Source organism: Thamnophis sirtalis, unplaced genomic scaffold, assembly GCF_051295495.1.
Source record: "Thamnophis sirtalis isolate CommonGarterSnake01/CBP01778 unplaced genomic scaffold, rThaSir2_p1.2 scaffold_1, whole genome shotgun sequence".
Taxonomy (NCBI): Eukaryota; Metazoa; Chordata; class Lepidosauria; order Squamata; family Natricidae; genus Thamnophis; species Thamnophis sirtalis.
Window position 1 is genome coordinate 119,993,991 of NW_028261381.1, and position 18,890 is coordinate 120,012,880.

The 18,890-nt window shown below is 34.3% G+C and overlaps 1 protein-coding gene across 4 annotated transcripts in view; it reads right to left on the reverse strand.

Annotated features, from left to right (window-relative positions):
* NOVA1 (NOVA alternative splicing regulator 1) overlaps positions 1-18,294 on the reverse strand; it is a 126,530-nt gene extending 108,236 nt beyond the window's left edge. The window contains exons 1-2 of one of the 4 annotated variants that reach the window (XM_014064430.2): positions 17,923-18,294; positions 15,951-16,094 (exon numbers count right to left, since the gene is read on the reverse strand). In XM_014064430.2, coding sequence (XP_013919905.1) covers positions 15,951-16,094; positions 17,923-18,058 — 280 coding nt within the window. In that variant the 5' untranslated portion in view covers positions 18,059-18,294. Of the gene's footprint in view, positions 1-15,950; positions 16,095-17,216; positions 17,342-17,534; positions 17,655-17,922 lie in introns of those variants that run through there. The other 3 variants (XM_014064431.2, XM_087723214.1, XM_014064434.2) reach the window with 3 other exon arrangements.
* Positions 18,295-18,890: the final 596 nt, after the last annotated feature.

The window sequence follows — 18,890 nt, forward strand, 5'->3', positions numbered from 1 at the left end:
TCCAACCCCCCTTGTCCAAGGCAGGAATTCTTTTACCATCCAATTTTACCAATCTTTTCTTTAAAACCTCCAGCAGTGGAGTACCCGCAATCTAGGAGACAAGCTGTTATACTGAATAATTGTTCTTACTGTCAGGAAATTTATACTTATTTCCAGATTGAATCTCCCTCTGATGAGCTTCCATTTACTGTTTCTTGTTTCAATTCTGCAGAGAATAAATTAACACCCTTTTCTCCCTGTGGCATCCCTTCAAGCACTGAAAGACTGATGTCTCCTCAAGCTTTCTCTTTGTAAGCTGTTCATCATATGGTTTAGCTTCCAGACCCCTTATCATCTTCGTTGCAATTTACGTGGTTTTATCTAGACAGACATTTTCGCAAATAATATTTTTAAAAAATAAAGTAAAAGGTAAGGGTTTCCGCTATCCAGTTTTCTCCGATTCTAGGTGGCGGTGTTCATCTCCATTTCTTAGCCAAGAGTACAAGCATTCTCTGAAGAAATTTCCATGGCCATGTGGCCAGCATGACTATGCACTGAGGCACATAGAATGCTTTTACCTCAGTGTCTTTAACATGTCAGCCATCGTACCCTCATGTTTTTAAAATACTGCATACTTAAGCACTATACATATTGTTCAGCTATTCCGAGACTTTTCAGTAAGGTGGCTTCAAACTACCAATCAATCCATCAATCAATAAGATTCACAGGCTTGAAAATGTACAATTTATATCTACGCTCTAGTATTGTTACATATTTAGATTTATAATCTATTTAAAAGATTGCTGAGTAATAAATAGTATTGCACTTAAATGTCCCACATATACTTTAATATGTATGTATGTATGTGTGTATGTGTGTATATACATACATACATACATACATGATTTTAAAAATAAAAACTGATTCAATAACATATATATTACTGTGTTCTCTCCAACCCAAAGCAATTACCAAATGTCATGTCTGAATGAGATACAGAATACGGATGCAGATTCAGAATACGGCATTGACGTACACACTGCACTAACATATGTACTTAACTTTAAGTTGTTACTCTATATATTAAAACTGTTATAATAGCCTAGTAACCAATTCACATTTAATTTTGGTATATTTTATCATTAATCTCTTGTCTATACTGCACTACAATACATTCAATAGCATTTAAGAAGACCCAAGCCTAGTGAATCATATAAAAACCTGCCGAGTCCAGCAGGTATCACCTCTTTGTAGTTTTATTTTCAAGCAAATTATATTCAGCATATGCTGGTTTAGAAGTTGCAAGTATCCATCATGATTAATAGCCACTGGGATTTATCTTCTATTAATTTAGTTAATCCATTTAAAGTCACATAATTGTAGCCATTGCTACAACTTGCCATAGTAAATATATATATATATATATATATATATATATATATATATATATATATATATATATATATATATATATATATATATATATATATATATATATATATATATATATATATATATATATACACACATACACACACACACACACATACATACACTATATTGCCAAAAGTATTTGCTCACCCATCCACATAATCAGACTCAGTTGTGAGCAAATACTTTTGGCAATATAGTGTATCTGACGAGATTACCCACCTCCAAATATACTAGAAATCAATTTAACCTGACAATCTCAAGATACCAAATGAAATATATATTTCTTTTTAATGCTTTATAACATTCCCAACAGTCATTAGTACTAGAAACTTTTCTTGTAGGAAGGTGATTACTGATGCTTTAGCATTTTACTTTTCTTTTTCGCAACTTTTCTAAGTCTACAGAATCCTTCAGGAACCAAGATTAGAACAGTATATGGTTTTCCTACTGCAACCACATCAAAGATTTCACAACAGTACTACCACAATAGTAGCAATTTAATTTTTCTCTTCTTTTTTTAACCGTACCTAGCACAGAATTTTCCCCTATAATATAATTCATCTATGCTGCTTGGGCACAGGATTACACATTTAAATTGAAAGGTTCATATAGTTTTTATTTTTATTCAATATACTAGAATATATAGCTTTCTCCTATGTAATAAATAATTTTAAATTCATTGCATATTGCTTAGATAATTCCATGGGAAAACAATTCCACAACTTTAGTATTGCCTGCCTATAGAAGTCATTCACTCTCTTCATGAATTTTAATCATAATGAATATTAATAAATCATATTCTTGGGAATAATTCAGATCTTACTGATTATTCAAAATGATCATGGCATTTTATAATATACTTTTAAAAAAGTCAATACAGGTTAATTCATGGATAAGCAGAACTTAATCATGCAATATCAGTTTAATTTTTTTCTTAGAATCTTCCATCTTCCAATTAGAGTAAAAGTATTAATTTCCACAGAATGGAATTTAGAATTCCATGCAATAATCTAGCCCAGTTATCTCAGCTTTTCTTCATTACAGCAGTGTTAGAATTGTTTGTGGTGGAAGCAGAATCAGGAAAGAGATGTGTTATTCCTGCCATTGTTGAACAAAAAGCCAGAAAATCTTGGTAATCTATGGAACTCAACAAGAGATGTAACCTTATATTGCAGTTGTTAACTACTTTCTTCCCACCATGACCTAATAAGTACAAGGAAAGAGCAGAGCTTAAAGATAATGGAATTTTTCACTTCAGCAAACAGGAATAACAAAAATGTAATATTTCCCATGGATAAAATCTTTAAAATAGCCTTGCTGAAAAATGACAGGAGATAAGGAAAAAAAAAACCTTTGTATATTGATCATGTTCCACAAACTTGCAGAACCAGTTTGGGTCACTCACTCTTTCTTAACTCTAGAAAGATGGCAGTGGCAAACTACTTCCAAAAATATGGCCAGGAAAACTGCTTAGATTTTTTCCAGGCAGTCACCAGGATTCAAGATTAACTAACTCAAAGGCACACATAACAAAAATCCTTAAAAGGTAGAGCAGGATGATGAAAATGATAATGACGATGACACGGATTACTACAAATATAATTGCTAAGATATAATTGATAATTGTTTATATGCAACCACCTGATTGCATATAAACAATCTAAAGCAGGGGTGTCAAACTCATGGCGTCACAACGGCATCACATGACATATCAGAACTTTTTCCCCTTTGCTAAATTGCATGGCCTCGAATTTAACAGCCCTGATCTAAGGCCTTTAAGCTATATAAAAAATGACATCAAATGATGTTGAGGAATCACCTTGCTCCCATTGTTTCTGCCATCCAGTAAGGCTTTTGAGGCACTGAGCAAGTCCCACCCTTAAAACAATATCATATGAAGTGACACAGACAGTGTGTTTTCTCTATCATGGCACCTGCCCTCTGAAATAGTTTTCCCCTAATGTTGCCCCAATGCCCTGACTCTCTAGTTAAGGCACATGTTTTACTATTGTTTGTCTTGGTGGGAAATTTTATTGATGAATTAAAAGTTTTATCCACAATTTTTCATCCTTTCAGTTTTTATCATACTGCATGTTGCTTAACTAGTCTGTGATACAGAGTTGTAATGAGATAGGCAACTTACTACAATCAGCTTCACATAAATTCTATTTAAAAATAAGTACCTGACATAAAAACTTAAACAATTTTAGAAAAGATCATCAAGCTATTGGTTTGCAAACACTTAGAAAGGAACTAGGTGATTGTCAAAAGCCAGAATAGTTCATTAAACATTGATCAGACAAGACAAATCTTACTACTTTATTTTTGACAAAGTAATTAGATTACCAATGACAAGTGATTGATTTGGTGTATCTAGACCTCAATAAGGCACCTGATAAATGGTCCTTCTATCAGATTGATTCACACTTCGTTGAACAATCATACTTAATACAGAATCCTTAATAAATCTACTGTATATGTACAGAGAGAAAAGTGCATGGTAATCTACCTCAGAGTTCATTCTGGACCTAACACTTTTCAATATTAATGACTTAGAAAAGATGGTAAAAAAGATGCTTATTAAATTTACAGACAACTCAGAGAAAATTGCAAGAAACGTATTAACAGTTCACAAGACAGGTTCAAAATGATCTTTGTACATTGGGACGTTTTCAGTTTGAATACTGGATGTTTTCTAAAAACAATGAACTGAATGGCAAGTAGGGCTCTACTCTTAAATATAAAAAATCATATATGCCAATGATGGCTAACCTTTTTCTAAAGGTGTGGCAAAAATGTGTGTGCACACGCTAAAGGTGCAGCAAAACTGTGTGTGCACCCACCTGCGCATGTGCGAGGGTCCCCACCTGCACATGCCTGAGTGACCCCCCCATGCATGCGCGAGTTACCCCTCTGTGTGTGTGGAGGGATTTTCATCCTCTCCAAGCTCTGGAGGCTTTCCTGAAGCCCCGGGAGGGTAAAAACGGCCTCCTTGGGAACAAACTTCCAGTTTGCCCGTTGGGCTGTTTTTTGCCCTTCCCAGCTTCAGGAAAGCCTCCAGAGCTTGTGGAGGGTGAAAAACAGGCCCAATAGCCAGCAGAAGTTCAATCCTGAACTTCCAGTTGGGACATTGGGCCTGTTTTTTACCCTCTCTAGGCTCCAGAAGCTTTCCTGAAACCTGTCAAGGGTGAAAACGGCCTCCGCCAGCCCTCCGGAAGGCCGAACATTAGCTAGCCGGCATGCACATGCACGCCAGCTAATGGTGAGGTGAGGGCTGCCAAGGGCTGCTGTGTCAGCAAATTTGTCATTATGAATATAGGCTGTATATGGCTCAGCAGTAATATTTGTGAAAGGGTCTAAGTAGCAATAGCAATAGCACTTATATACTATATACTGCTTATAGCAATAAGCAATAGCACTTATAGACTTATATACTGCTTCATAGTGCTTTACAGCCCTCTATAAGAGGTTTACAGAGAAAGCATATTGCCCTCAACAAACTGGGTCCCCATTTTATCAACCTCGGAAGGATGGAAGGATGAGTCAACCTTGAGCCTAGTGAGAGCTGAACTGCCAAATTGCAGTCAGCCGGCAGTCAGTAGACGTAGCCTGTAATACTGCATTCCAACTACTGGGCCGCCATGACACATCTTGATCTTGATCGACCATATATTAAGCATGAGCATTAATCTATGAGTGACATAGCTGCCAAAAGTCTCTGTGCAATATTGGTCTCTATCAACAGTTACAATGTTGAGATCATAGTAAGTAACAGTTCTGCTCTATGCTGGTCAAATTACATCTAAAATACAATCTATCTACATCTAAAATACTGGTTGTCCTAATACAAGGAAGATGCTAAGGAACTAGAAAGATGGAGAGAAGAGTAACAAAGGTGGTAAAAGTCTAGATTAAATAAGAATGGAAAATAGAACTGGGTACTAAACATACAAACTTCTAAAGAAAAGACAACTAAGGAGCCTTCTGATTGTCATTTTGAAATTCAAGTTGAAACAAATAACAATTTCTTAACCATGAGAGCCATTCAGCAGCAGAACAATATGACTCTTGATGTCAGGTGCCTCATCACTTGAGGTTTTCAAAAAAAGGTTTTACAGCCTTATTTGCTCCAGGTGGTCTGAAGATACCTGCTCTAATGGATTATAAGATTTCCAATGTCTTCCAACCTATGAACCTATAGTGTTCAATAAAAACTAATGCAAATCATAAATACAGTAATACAACATTATAGCAGTATTGCCTCAATTACTTGACCAAATTTGAATGCTTCTTATTTCACTACAACCTACAACTCAGTTTTCAACTATTCATCTATATTTTCCAAGAAAGTGATAAAATAATCTTTACAGATCTTCTAAACAGTCTTCAGAAGGTCATAGAACTAAGAGCCAGCCTTGTTCAACCGTTGTTTCAAAGGAAAGAAGTACTTATAGAGAATGCCTGCCTTCATGCCACTTGCACCTCACCTTATGCAGTTAAGGTTCAGAACAGGCATTCTGTGCTTGTACAGACTGGTCAGCTAAAGTATCTGAGGCAGGCCACTTCAGAGGTTCCCAGACTTACACAGGACTTTATAGGTGTTAACCAGCACCTTAAACTGCACATAAATAGCCAATGCTGCTCCTCTATTATATAGCTACATGACAATAATTATTTATTTTATTATTTATTTGATTTATTTGCCACCCATCTCACTGCTTAAATACTTATATATAGTAATAATCATAATTTTGTGAAGCTTCTATCTGAATAATTTTCTTTTCTTCAAACTAATTTCTCAGTATAGAACTTCAAAGGCTAAGGGAACACAGAACAAAGGACCAGAGAAATAAGGAAAAGCATTTCCCAACAGAGAGAGAGGAGACAGGGAAAACATGTAAACCATCTTCCTACTAAATTCTGCTAAATTATAGAAAGAGAAATTATCAAGTGAAAGAATAGCAGCAGTAGTAGTTGGCTAGAATCATGACACACATAAACAGAATAAATGTTACATTGAACATTACGTATATCCCTCCAGCTATAAAAGCATTTCTTAAAAGCACTACATCAATGTGATATTATAACTATAACTTATAATATTATAAGCATAAAGTTTACTATAGGTATAGAACATTATGAGATAGGAATATGGAATTCTAACTGGATCCTACTTAAATGTTTTCCCTGTAAATTAACTTTATTACAATTATTTTTGAACAATTGCTAATTTAGTCAGTAATGTTCTTATATGCAACTAATACCTTTTTGCAGTGTTCATCTACAAGTTCCACTCAGCAAACTTTAAAGTCAGATTAGGAAGCCTTCATCTTGCAGCTATTATAATAGATGTTAATTATGAATGTCTTCTGATTTCTTTACTTATTTTTATTTGTCTCTTTAAGTCAGTCTTGACACATGAAGATTTCCTGAACATGTGTCTGCACTTTTCTTGGAAGATTTTCTTTCAGAAGTAGTTTGCCATTTCCTTCTTCTGAAGACTGGGAGACAGTCACTGACCAAGCTACCCAAGTTGGCTTTGTACCTTTAAAATTGGAGTAGAATTTATGGCTTCCTTGTCTCTAGTAATGCCTTAAACCACTACATTAAACTTTATTTTTCTCTAATTACATTCTTAAAAGTTATTCCTGATTTAAGCTTTGAAAAATGCAGTTACACCAGAAAGCATTATTACACTAAAAATGAAATTAAATCTCATGGAAATGAAAGCTAAAATTGCCAAAACTTATTAAAAAACTAACTGAAAGTTGCACAACACTAATCCTACTGTCTTGATCAATAAAGATGTCCTCAAACTGACTGAGTCTTTGTGTATTATTAACCTAAACTGGAAGATTCCTAGCCTTTTTCTAAGCAGTTTCATATTGCCTTCTTCTAATATGTCTTCAAGTAACCAATCGAATCTACCGTCCTGGTATTTCCTGGTAGTCCAATCAGGGAGGGACTAAATTGTTCCAGCCCTTCCATCCTCAAACAAGGACAGCTATGTGCTACAATCACAATGTCCTGGATCAGTAAATTTGCAAGAATAAAATATTAAATTTAGTGTCCATATTTAGCAGATCGTTATGACTACATATAATTGTTTATTTTGACAACCTCTTATTCTCAGAACAACCCAGCACCATTTATAAGAGAACGAAACTATCTTAAATGAAACCATCACAACAAAACCAACAATGCTTATGAACAACAAAATTAATTAAAATGAACTTGATTTAAAAACCAAGCAAAATAATAAACAATCAGAAGAACAGTCTACTGAAGTTCACACAGGACAGTATTCCATACCTGGGACACTATGTTGAGGAGACCTTACTTCCAGCCATTACATAATAAACTAAGCTTATCTGATTGGAAATATAGGTAGAACCTTATTCAGAAACGAACTCTTGAATTGTTTAGCATGTAAAATTTAATGCTACCCCTCAGTTCACAGAAGGCTTTTTGATCTGGCAGAGGATTCTGTAAGTAGAAGAGACTCAAAACTTTATCTACATTTCCTTTCTGAGTTTAACCCTTCTCCAAACGCATTTCAGTGGCTAAGAAGACCCTTTGAACAGTTTTTAAAATGATAAAAAAAGCACATAAGGCAAAAACTAGCTCTTTACCTCTTATGGTTAAAGAAGTACACAATGAAACAAAGCATGCTAATATAATAATAAGTAAAACATAATAAAGCCATACAACAGGATTTGCTTAAGGATTTATCTTTATAAAATAGAAAATATAAATGATAATTAAATATCTCAATATTTTATAATATTAAAGACTATCTTTTATTTAAAATATTTATTTAATTTAAAATATTAAAATACTTAATCATGTCCTTTTTTCATTTATATGTAGTTATACTTGCCCCCAAGTGGTTATTTGTCCATCTGAACATTTTCGCTAGCAGACCTGTAGATTAGGGGGTAAGGGATGGAAGAGAAAGAATCAAAATGACAGCATGGGAGAGGGCCAATGCAGCATTTTCTCTCTGACTTCTATTGGGAAAAACTGTTTCAAATAAAAACAGAAGTATTTCCTATACTATTGATTGCTTGGATATAAAGTACTATATAAGTAATAATACCTCTGAAAACAACTACAAAGTTTCTATTTGATTCAACTAATTATTGTAAGTGAAAATTGTATTAGTTTTATTGCGATTAACAAAAGATGATTATTATTTGTTGGTACTACTGTACCTGAATATCTGAGATTCTACAATAATGAACCATTATCTTTCAGAAATGGTATTTTAACTTTCCCATGTACGTCTTAATCTTGACTACATTGTAGTTGTTTATGCAAGATCACCATCTAAAACAAGAACTTTAGTTCCTTGCTCATATCTAAGGCAACTGATATTATGTGATGTCATTCCAGGTACTTCTAAACCAATGGCTGCTATTATATTACATTTTGCTTGACCAAAAGTTACAGCAGAGACGATGCAGAAGAGAATATAGAGAATATAGAGTCGCAGCTTTCAGAAATAACCGAAACCTTCAATTTTGAAACTTAAAACAAACATTTATTGAATTGCATAAAGCAGCAAATATAAAGTCCTTTCATACTACATTTAGTATATCATTTCATATCACTTTTGCATTCAATATAACAGTGAAAATTGCATTTATTTTTTTAGTTCGAATTACATGCTAAAACTGCTATTACTCAACATGTACAGGCATAAATGTGATTATCCAAAATATTATTTTTCCCTTTTTGCATTAATTGTAAAAATAATGCATATGCTAGTATTAAAGCTAGTATTGAACTCCAGACATTGTAAACTCTAATAAGCTCTACTGCTTTCTAATTTTTTTGTTAATAACAAACTTGCAAAAAGCTAGTAATATTAATATGTGGAATTACTGCCTCAAAATATATTCTCTAGACATAGGTTGATAAATATATATATATTTATGGGAAAATTTATCTTGGTTGTATTTTTGTTTGCTTTGTTTCGGGGGTGAGTTTGACCATCCATAGTCACTTTTTCCGAGTTATATAAATTATTTAAATAAATAAATAAATAAATAATGATAAAATGAATACAACTATGGTCAAGGTTAAACTGACAAGATAATATTTCCTTAGTGGTTACAGGTTATCATGTTTCAAGAAACATAAACCACAAGCCAACGAAAACAAATAAAAAATGTGCAGATGTCCATATCTTAAAATATTACCTATTACTTATGATAGAACGATATATCCAAGATGACCGAAGAGGCAATATGTAGCGCAGCACAAAATAAATATCAGGGACCATATAAAATCAAGCAACAAAAAAGAAATGATGACATCATTACTAAATGTTTTAAACTATAGAATGGCCATTTATATACACGTGTGCTTTCAAGTCAATCTTCATTCTGAAGAGCTACTTGGAAAGTGTCTTGTTATTGTTTTCTTCTCACAGCTGAGAAAGTGTGATTGGCACCAAATCACCCAGTAGTTTTCATGCCTAAAGCAGGACTGGAACTCACAACCTACCATTTTCTAGCTAGTCCATTTAATCACCGCACCAAAGTGTCTCTCATGTAAGATTTTAGCAATATTAAATAAATCTAGCATTCTTAAGAATACTAGATTTAGTACTAGAACATTAAAACGAATTAGATTCATAGCAATATTGTTCAGTAAATGTGATCTATACAATAAGATGCAATTTGAAATTGACAACATACAAAGTACCTTAAGGAAAGTTGCACTGCTAGGCTAGCATATTTGGCCCAAACAATATAAAATATACAGCTGAGTCATAACTGTTTTATAATGCAAAGATTTAAAAATTTCTGAATTTTAGCAATTATTTAAATATTTAGTAGTTCTGAAAAAAAGCATGATAAAGTTGTTAAAATGAACCAGAATGCTTACAATTATGCTACTAAAAATTGTATTAAAACTTAATATCAACACTTTCATACCGGATGTATATATATATTTTTCGAAATAGCATTCAGTATGTAGAGCAGTTTTGTCAGATTCAGTCAATAAAATAATTTTAGGAGAAATAAATACGTACATAGTACTTAACATACCAAATTAAATCCCATGTAATAAGTAAAGATAAAATATATATCACTAATTGTGAAGTCAAAATTATATAAATCAAAATCTATATAAAGAATACATTTCTATGTAAAAAAATGTATTCTACACTGCATTCAATACTGATTTTAATCTGGCATTTGCCACACATGCTTCTAAATAGTTCTTACTGATTTCAACGCAACTTCTTTCAACAAAAGAATGCTCAAAATACTTATCCAAATGTACAAACACATCTTGCAAATTACAACTATATATGTCCAAAAATCCAAAAAGTTTTGCAAACATCTGCCCTTATCACAGTCAAAAGCGAAAATAAATGATCAGCCATTTTAAAACTGTTTTTAAAACAAGTGCATGACAACAGCACTTCAAATCTGTAGTATGTATTGCCTTTTATGCTATGACACTGCAGCCTCTAAGGGTCAGATTAATTAAGATCAACAGCAGCTGCAGTGCAACGTGAGAAGTGCACTGCCATAATTCCCACCAGTCTAGCCCAATTACCTGCAGCATTCCAACACAGGACAACTGACAACCTTCAAGTCTACCAAGTCATTCATTCCCACCAGACTGGTGATACATAAAAGCAAACTGAACTCTTTCTCAGAATGGTTACAACTCCAACTACACCTGCTGCAAAGTACAAACATTATCAAGTTTCTACAGATGTTGTTTAAACTGGAACTATGGCTAAAGGTGATTATTACACAAAGCCCCCATTTAAATCTCAACTTCACAATAATTTGTGCTTTCCAACTATGCTGTCTGACATAAAAAAACAATTCAATAATATATTATTTTCTTTCCAACCATGTTAAGAATTAGACCTTATTGGTAGAAAAAAATATATTGAATAGAATGATTTAAAAAAATATATTTTAAAATAATTGTTCGAAACCTATGGTATTTGGCAAATCCGAAAGAAAGTTAAAGAGAAATGTTCTCCATTCAAAATAATTTTGTTTGGTAAAACACATAAAATTACAATGAAAATTTTGAATGACAACATTATATAGTTTTAATTTTAATGAACATTTACCAAATTATATTTGAAGTAAGTAAAACTCTATTTCAAGAGAAATACTACTTGGTATTTCTACTTTGGACATACTTTTTTTTCAAAAAAGAAATAGGATATCAGTTTTAAATATTGATTGAAATAACTTAACATGCTAGTACACTGAGCTTTTACATTCATTTTATCACTAGCATAGAACATGAATAAAAAAGACTGAACAAAGTAAAGGTTTATCCTAAACTGGATATCTCCCTTTCTAACAAAAATAAAAACCGCTACATGTTTTTCAACAAGAAAATACATGCATTAATCCTATAATTATGTATCGCTACATCTTACAACTGTGTTAAAATAGAAATTTAATAAATTAATAAATATTAATATTTCAAAACATAGCTGAATTATGTGTCTTCTTTCACAGTTTTGTTATTCTCAAATTTCAGTAACTTAATAGGATATGTAACATCTGCAAAACAGAGAGGCAACTTTGAGAATTTCTCAACTATACTCATTGATAATCTAATCCCAAAACACATTCCATTAGAAATCACTTCCAAATGTTTAGTTGCATATAAATATACTGAGCTTCCTTGACGTAACTTGGCAGAATACATCATACTCAGAATATAGCAGCATTTTCATTTAAGAACCTTGTTCAGGAATTTATAGAGACTGATAGCTTAATTGACTTGAAAAGAGAGCAAGAATTAACAGTTCACAAGGTGATACTTTAATCTTTCTAGCACTGTTTATATATAAGGCTAAAATCCTCTGCACATTTTACTAGAAGACAGTTTTAAGTTATACTCATAAACAGTCATCAGACTCTTCTGCGGTCAGGATTCACTCTAAATATAAATAACAGACTTTTAAAAAAAATGTTACGTTTTTACAAGCGTACAATTCAACTTACAACTGAAAGAAACTAGCTCTTCTCTAACAACAACAAATGCAATCAGCAACTCCAAAACCCTAACTCTGTTATTCATTAAGTCTTAACAATTATAAAATATATGGTAAATGGTAAAATTCCATTGGGTAAAAAAAAAAAGCCAGCAAACAGAAATATTCTAAACACACAAAAACTATATCAAGCTGTCCCCACAACATATATAATCAACATTAATATAAAACAAATAGAACTGTTATTAAAACAATCCTTTGATTTTTCTTAAAACAGAAAGTAAAAAAAATGTACTAATGTAGCTAAGAATTATACCTTTGAATAGCTTGGATTCGATGACTGGACACAGATGTAAAAGAAAAATAATTTTGAAGATCACAAGGCCCATAGTGATCCAATTTGAATATTCAGCAGAACTATTTCTTTATGAATCAGTTCTCAAGTAGGTTGGCAACATCAATACAACTGTAATAATGTTCTTTTATTTAAGCAACATCTTGAGATAAAGAGAGGAAGGGAGGGCAAATGCTAAAACTTAAAAGACATATAATCTCATTGTTCCATTATGCAAAATGACATCTTCATTGGAACACATATTCTAGCATCAGACTGCCAAGTTACACAATCCCTTTATGCATTAGTTTTAAGTTTCAACTTCAATCTTAATTATGCATTTAATAAACACTTTAAAAATAAAATCATGAAAAATGATTTGATACCATTTTAGATTTAACATCTATTATTTTCTAAATTCATTAACATCTTCCATTTTTGTGTTACACAACACTTTTAAAAAGGTCTTTTCTCTAATTAGCTTGAGAGTATGAACCCCAGACAAATACTGACATATAGTTGGCCATGTATGTGAGCATGCATTTGCATGTATTTAAGATGAAAAACAAAACAGTATTGCATCCACACTTCAATTTATTATTCACATTATTTACTAAATTTTCATAAAACCCTCTCATTCCACACTGGATTCAGATGATATACTAAAATTAAGCAATTTAAAATATTCCTTACAAAGTATAACATATCAACCCTCCTTCTCCCATAACTAGTATTTTAACTAAAACAGGGTCATACATATTGTTGTCATATGCACAAGTACAATGTAACAGTTTCAGAAGAAATACTTACTACATTTTACAAAAATGAATTTCAAGAAATAAAGCCATTGATTTATCACACAGAATGCAAGAAAATATCAAACCAATTTACAGTTTATCAAGAAAAATGACCAATATTCAATCATGTCACTTCTTGAAAATCTTCATTTAGAAACAATTTGCACAGTAGAAAACAGTCATTAACAATTTAGTTATATGCCTAAATAATAATTTCTGGTAATAATTTCTGAATATCTGGCCAGTTGCATTTAAACTCTGAATGAAAATTTTATGATGAAAAAAATCAGTAAGTTATAAATACTTACGTTACGTTTTTAACATAAATTTTTAAATTGTTTTTTTTTTAAGAAAGAGTTTTCAGTACTAATTACAAGCCTTATTTAAAGACTTATTTTTATTTACTGCGATCAGTAACTATTTATCTCATGTAGTACATAATAGTGCATACAGTACACATATAGTACATATAGTGCTATATGTACATAATAGTACATATAGAGTACATAATATAAACATATATTATAGATTACATAATTTTATTGCACAATATGTTCCCAATATCTCAGCATCCACTATGAAACTAAGTATCAGCCATTTCTAGCACTAATAATCCTAGTAAAAGTAGTTTACAGTATGAAATTACTAGCAGTAACTGAACTTTTATAATTATAAATGAATATTCATTTTAATTTAAGACTACAGTAATAGTAGCATAGTTCAAGTTAAAATTTTGTTTGAAATAAAGCCAAATGTTGGCAACTTAAAAAATGTTAAAGTTGATCAAGATTTTTCATGTTTATGGTTAAAAGGGAAACAATTTCTAGCTCAAGTAATAACTGAGTGCCTCACGTATGCCCATCTCTTCAGGTAAGAATCTAATTCATGTATACCAAATTTATGAAAGCTATCCTATAGTATAACTTCAGTTATACAGTAACATCTACACCTGTTACAGATCACACAAGCTAACTCCATGCTATCATTTCCTTCAAAGGGAATGTGTTTACGTCACACAGGAACACAATGTGGTAAACCTCTCACCATCCCTTTTGTATTTTTTTAAACTTAGGCAAAGCTTCTATTTTCAGCTGAAGCTTTAGTAAAGTGCCTGCATAAGCATCCAGGAGTCAATTCAATTAAACATTTAATGTTTATTTAAATTAGGAAGGAAATTCTTGTAAAGAAGCAGGCAGAAGTAATCTTTCTTCGCAGTATATACTTAAGCTGAATAAAATTTCAAATTTGCATTCTCAGTCATAGCATCTGTTCCGTCACTCCATCATCTCTAATCTTCTTTATGGATCATATAAATATGTAATTTATATTTAAACTATTGTGTCCAAATTCAATTTAGCAGCTCGGTTATTATCTCAGAACTGTTCTTTCAGTATTATTATCTATACATTATGTCAACCATATATTGTCTTTCATGCTTACCAAAAATTATATAAGCTGTATCATCAATTTTTAAAACATTTCAAGAGTGGAATTTCATCTACACATATCTGTTTGTAAAATCACAATACTTAATCACAATATCTATATCCAAACATCATGTAAACTTCAAAATGCAAGACAGCAAAAAAATGAAACATTCCTGATGCTTCTTTCAATTACCTTCACAATTGCCTTTTAAACTCATTTTAAAGCCCAGACATATCTTTGAAAACAATCAGCAAATGCAAAGCAGCTTTCCTTTCACTACAAGAAAAAAGGCCATCTCAATGGAAAGCTACTACTGTTAAGAATTACAAAATCAATGCACTATCTGGACTATAGCTATTACTGCTATAAACATTAAGAACTTGTTTTAATTTATATTAGATAATCAGTATCTATGCAAGAATTCAGAAATCTTTAAAAAAATATGTAGATATCACTGTACATTATTCACCATGTAATGAATAATATGCAACGTGTTAATGCTTATGCCCAACCTATAACTACATCTATCTCCTTTTCTCATTAGTGTTGATTATTTCACAATAGGTTTCTATTAACTATCACAACTAAAATAATCAAATACCAATGAAATATCTGAAGAGCACCACTTCCTCTCTTTTATTTTGACTAATATAAGTGAACAAAGAAATGAAATAGAACCAAACTACATAGCAAATTTAAGGTAAATGGCCTATTCTACAAGGAGCACACAGATATGGTTTGAACTTATGGCTTTAATTATAATATTTGACATTTTCTTGAACAAAATTCCAAAGGTGAAATCTAATTTTTAAAATATTTATTGTAACAACACAGTTGGTACTAGATAATAACCTGATATTTAAAAAAAAAACAATAACTAAAATCAGTATTTGTTCAGAATTACATTTGATAATTCACTTTCCTACTAATGGTAGTGGTATGATTCTTTTTAATTATTCAAGAAAGAACCATGGTTTACACCTACCTGGGTAAAAGTCTTTGGATTTAGAAAGCTTGATGGTAGCCCCAGTCTCTTTCTGCAGCTGAACAATTGTCTGTCCTCCCTTACCAATTATAGATCCAGCCGCATAACTAGGTATGAGGACCTTTAGAAAATATTGGCCGTCCTCTGGAAAAAAGAGACAAAAGGTTAATTTATGTTCCGAAACATTTTCTCTCATACCTATAAAATATATCTTTATCTTACAAATATTAATACACTGTTCTTTTGTACAGACTGTATTTGTTTAGCCAATATTCAGTTGATATTTGTTCTTAAATTTGTGATGCTATGGGATGCAATGACCTAATTCAAGTTATAATTCTAGGCATAAAATTGTTCCTGTATGTCTCTATTTAACTTGATACAATAACATGAGCCAAAGTGTATTTCTCTCTCTCTCTCTCTCTCTCTCTCTCACACACACACACACACACATGTACAGGCACACGGACACACACACACACACACACACACACACACACACGGAAAGAAAATGATCAAAAAAGATCAAAGTCTTCAAAATGGTACAAGCAATTTAAAGAAAGAAAATTGTGAGAACTAAAGGCTATGTATTGTTGTCCTACAGTCTTCGAAGAATACACTGCTTTTTGTTAAATAACCCGGAATCTGAGGCTTTATTCAAAAGTTATCCTGAAGAAAACTCAAAATAATGTAGTTATGATAATTTGCCTAAGCAATCCTGATGTATTTCTTCAACATTTCTTGGTAGCAATGATCTCTTAAGCTCATTAAAGGACATTAAGAAGAAATTTTCTCAGTTAAAAGGAAGCTAAAATCTTGCATGCATTTAAAAAGTGACTGTTAATGTAAATACTTTCAAAGTAAAGAGTTTAAAAAGTCCCAAAATAGGTAAGAACAATCAGTACCATGAATAAAACAACTTTTCCTTTATAACTGAACAATTGTATTGGTTCCTTCACAGGTCTTACACTATCAATTCTATGGACTAGGAAAAAAAAAACCTGTTCTGACAGGATTGCATGTAAAAACCAACACACATTTTAAAACCCTTCTTTATTAAACAGCCCGACTTTGTTTTTTTGTTTTTATATTAAATGCATCTTAGAAGTTTGCTTTCACCAAGGAGCCACCTAAGAGCAGCCTCACTTTCTCTCAGTCAACGTCCCAGCTGATACAGGTGCATCCCCCACCCAAACATTATACAAACGCTTAAATACTTCAGCTATCTACTTCTGCTGTTTCTTAACGTTGGATGAATAAATTCACCTCTGCCTCGGTGCATTGTTATGAAGACTCCAGTGCAAATGAATAGAGGAGATGCTGGTCCCGTTATAACTCATCTCATCCAGGAAGAGCAGGATGTTAACTAACAAGTCACCGCACCAAGACAGACAACTCCCGCCCTCCCTCCTCAAACCTCTCTCTGACACACACACGCGCGCTTACACACACCCCATCACAGTGACCCAGCCCCAGGAAGCACAAATCTGTGCAACATTTTCCACCGAAAAGGAAAGTGGTGCCAGGAAATAAGACAAGTTTTGCTGCCGCCGCCGCCGCCGTTTAATCTACCTGGCGACTCACAAAAGGGGGAAGAGGGAACCGGGGGTGAAAGTGCCTTTTTTCCAGCCGCCATTTATTCGTTTAGTTCTTCCAACTGTTAACCACGCGTGCAAGAGGGTCGGTGCAAGAAGACTTCTGAGCTCCTTCGCCCAGAGGGTCAAGGCTGAAAAGCGCCCCACCACCACCACCACTCCGCCCCGCCACTACGAATATGTGAAATTAAAATAAAACAGGGCTGCTAGATGCTTGAAAGGCGACGCCATTTTGATGAATGATAACATTTGAGAAATAAGGAATGTTTGGGGAAGGAAAAGAGGGAGAGGCGAGGCGAGGAGGCAGGTAGGAAAGGGGAAGGTGGGTGGGGAATTGGGTAGTGGCAGGAGGAGGAGGAGGAGGGGAAAATACCCACCGCCCGTGTTGGTCCTTTTGGTGCTGCCGGCTTCAGGGGGAGCTTCAAGTGGTCTTTTCCGAGAGTCCGGCGGGTCCAGGTCTATGGGTACCCCAGGATGGGTCCCGTTCTGCTGGATGGGAGCTGCCGCCATCATGTTTGCTGCCGCCGCCGCTGCTAGAAGGATAACTGGCTTCTCCCTTCGGGGTGGGGGGAGCAGGGAGGGGGAGGAGGAGGAGGAGGAAGGGGCTCGTCCCGCTTCTTTCGCTTTTCTTCCGTCCTCTGAAATTTCAGGCTAATCTGCGAGATCGGTCCGCTCCCCTCCCCCCAAAAAAGATGCTTTCTTGGAGTGGGGGGCCGGCGCTTGTTTGTCTGGCACCGGTGAAACGGGCCGGGGTGGGGGGGGAGAAAAAGGGAGAGGAGGAGGAGGAGGGGGGGGGAAGCAGGCTGGACGGCTGGCTGAAGGAGCAGCTGCAGTGCAGTGCCAGCAAAAGCTGAGGTTAAAAAAAATTAAAAAGGGGGAAGTGGGGTGGGAGGGGGAAGCGGAGGCAAAATAAGGGGAGAAAGAGAGGTAAGAGAGGAGGGGGAGAAAGTGAGGCGGAGGAAAGGAGAGAGGGGAAGCGAGAGGAAGAAAGAAAGGAGGGGAGAGCGAGGCGGGGAGGGGAGGAGGGGAGAGAAAGAGGAGGTTGGGGTTGTGGGGGGGGGGGAGAGAGTGAAACTGGATTCAGGGAATGTGGCCCCTCCAGAATCCCCTCCCCGCCTTTTCTCTCCCGGCGATAGTCGGGCGCTTGCAGCTGGCGAGGAGAAGCGGCTGCCGGAGCCGAGAAGGGCTGTTACTGCTTTCGCGTTCTCACGCTCTCCCAGTTGAAGAGTCTCAGGCGCGCGGTAGGGCTACACTCTGTCAGGAGTTGCTCGCTGAGAGTCTCTCTCTCCCCCCCCCCCACCCAGTTTTCCCGGCCGCGCTCTCTCCTTTTCTCTCCTTCTCTTTC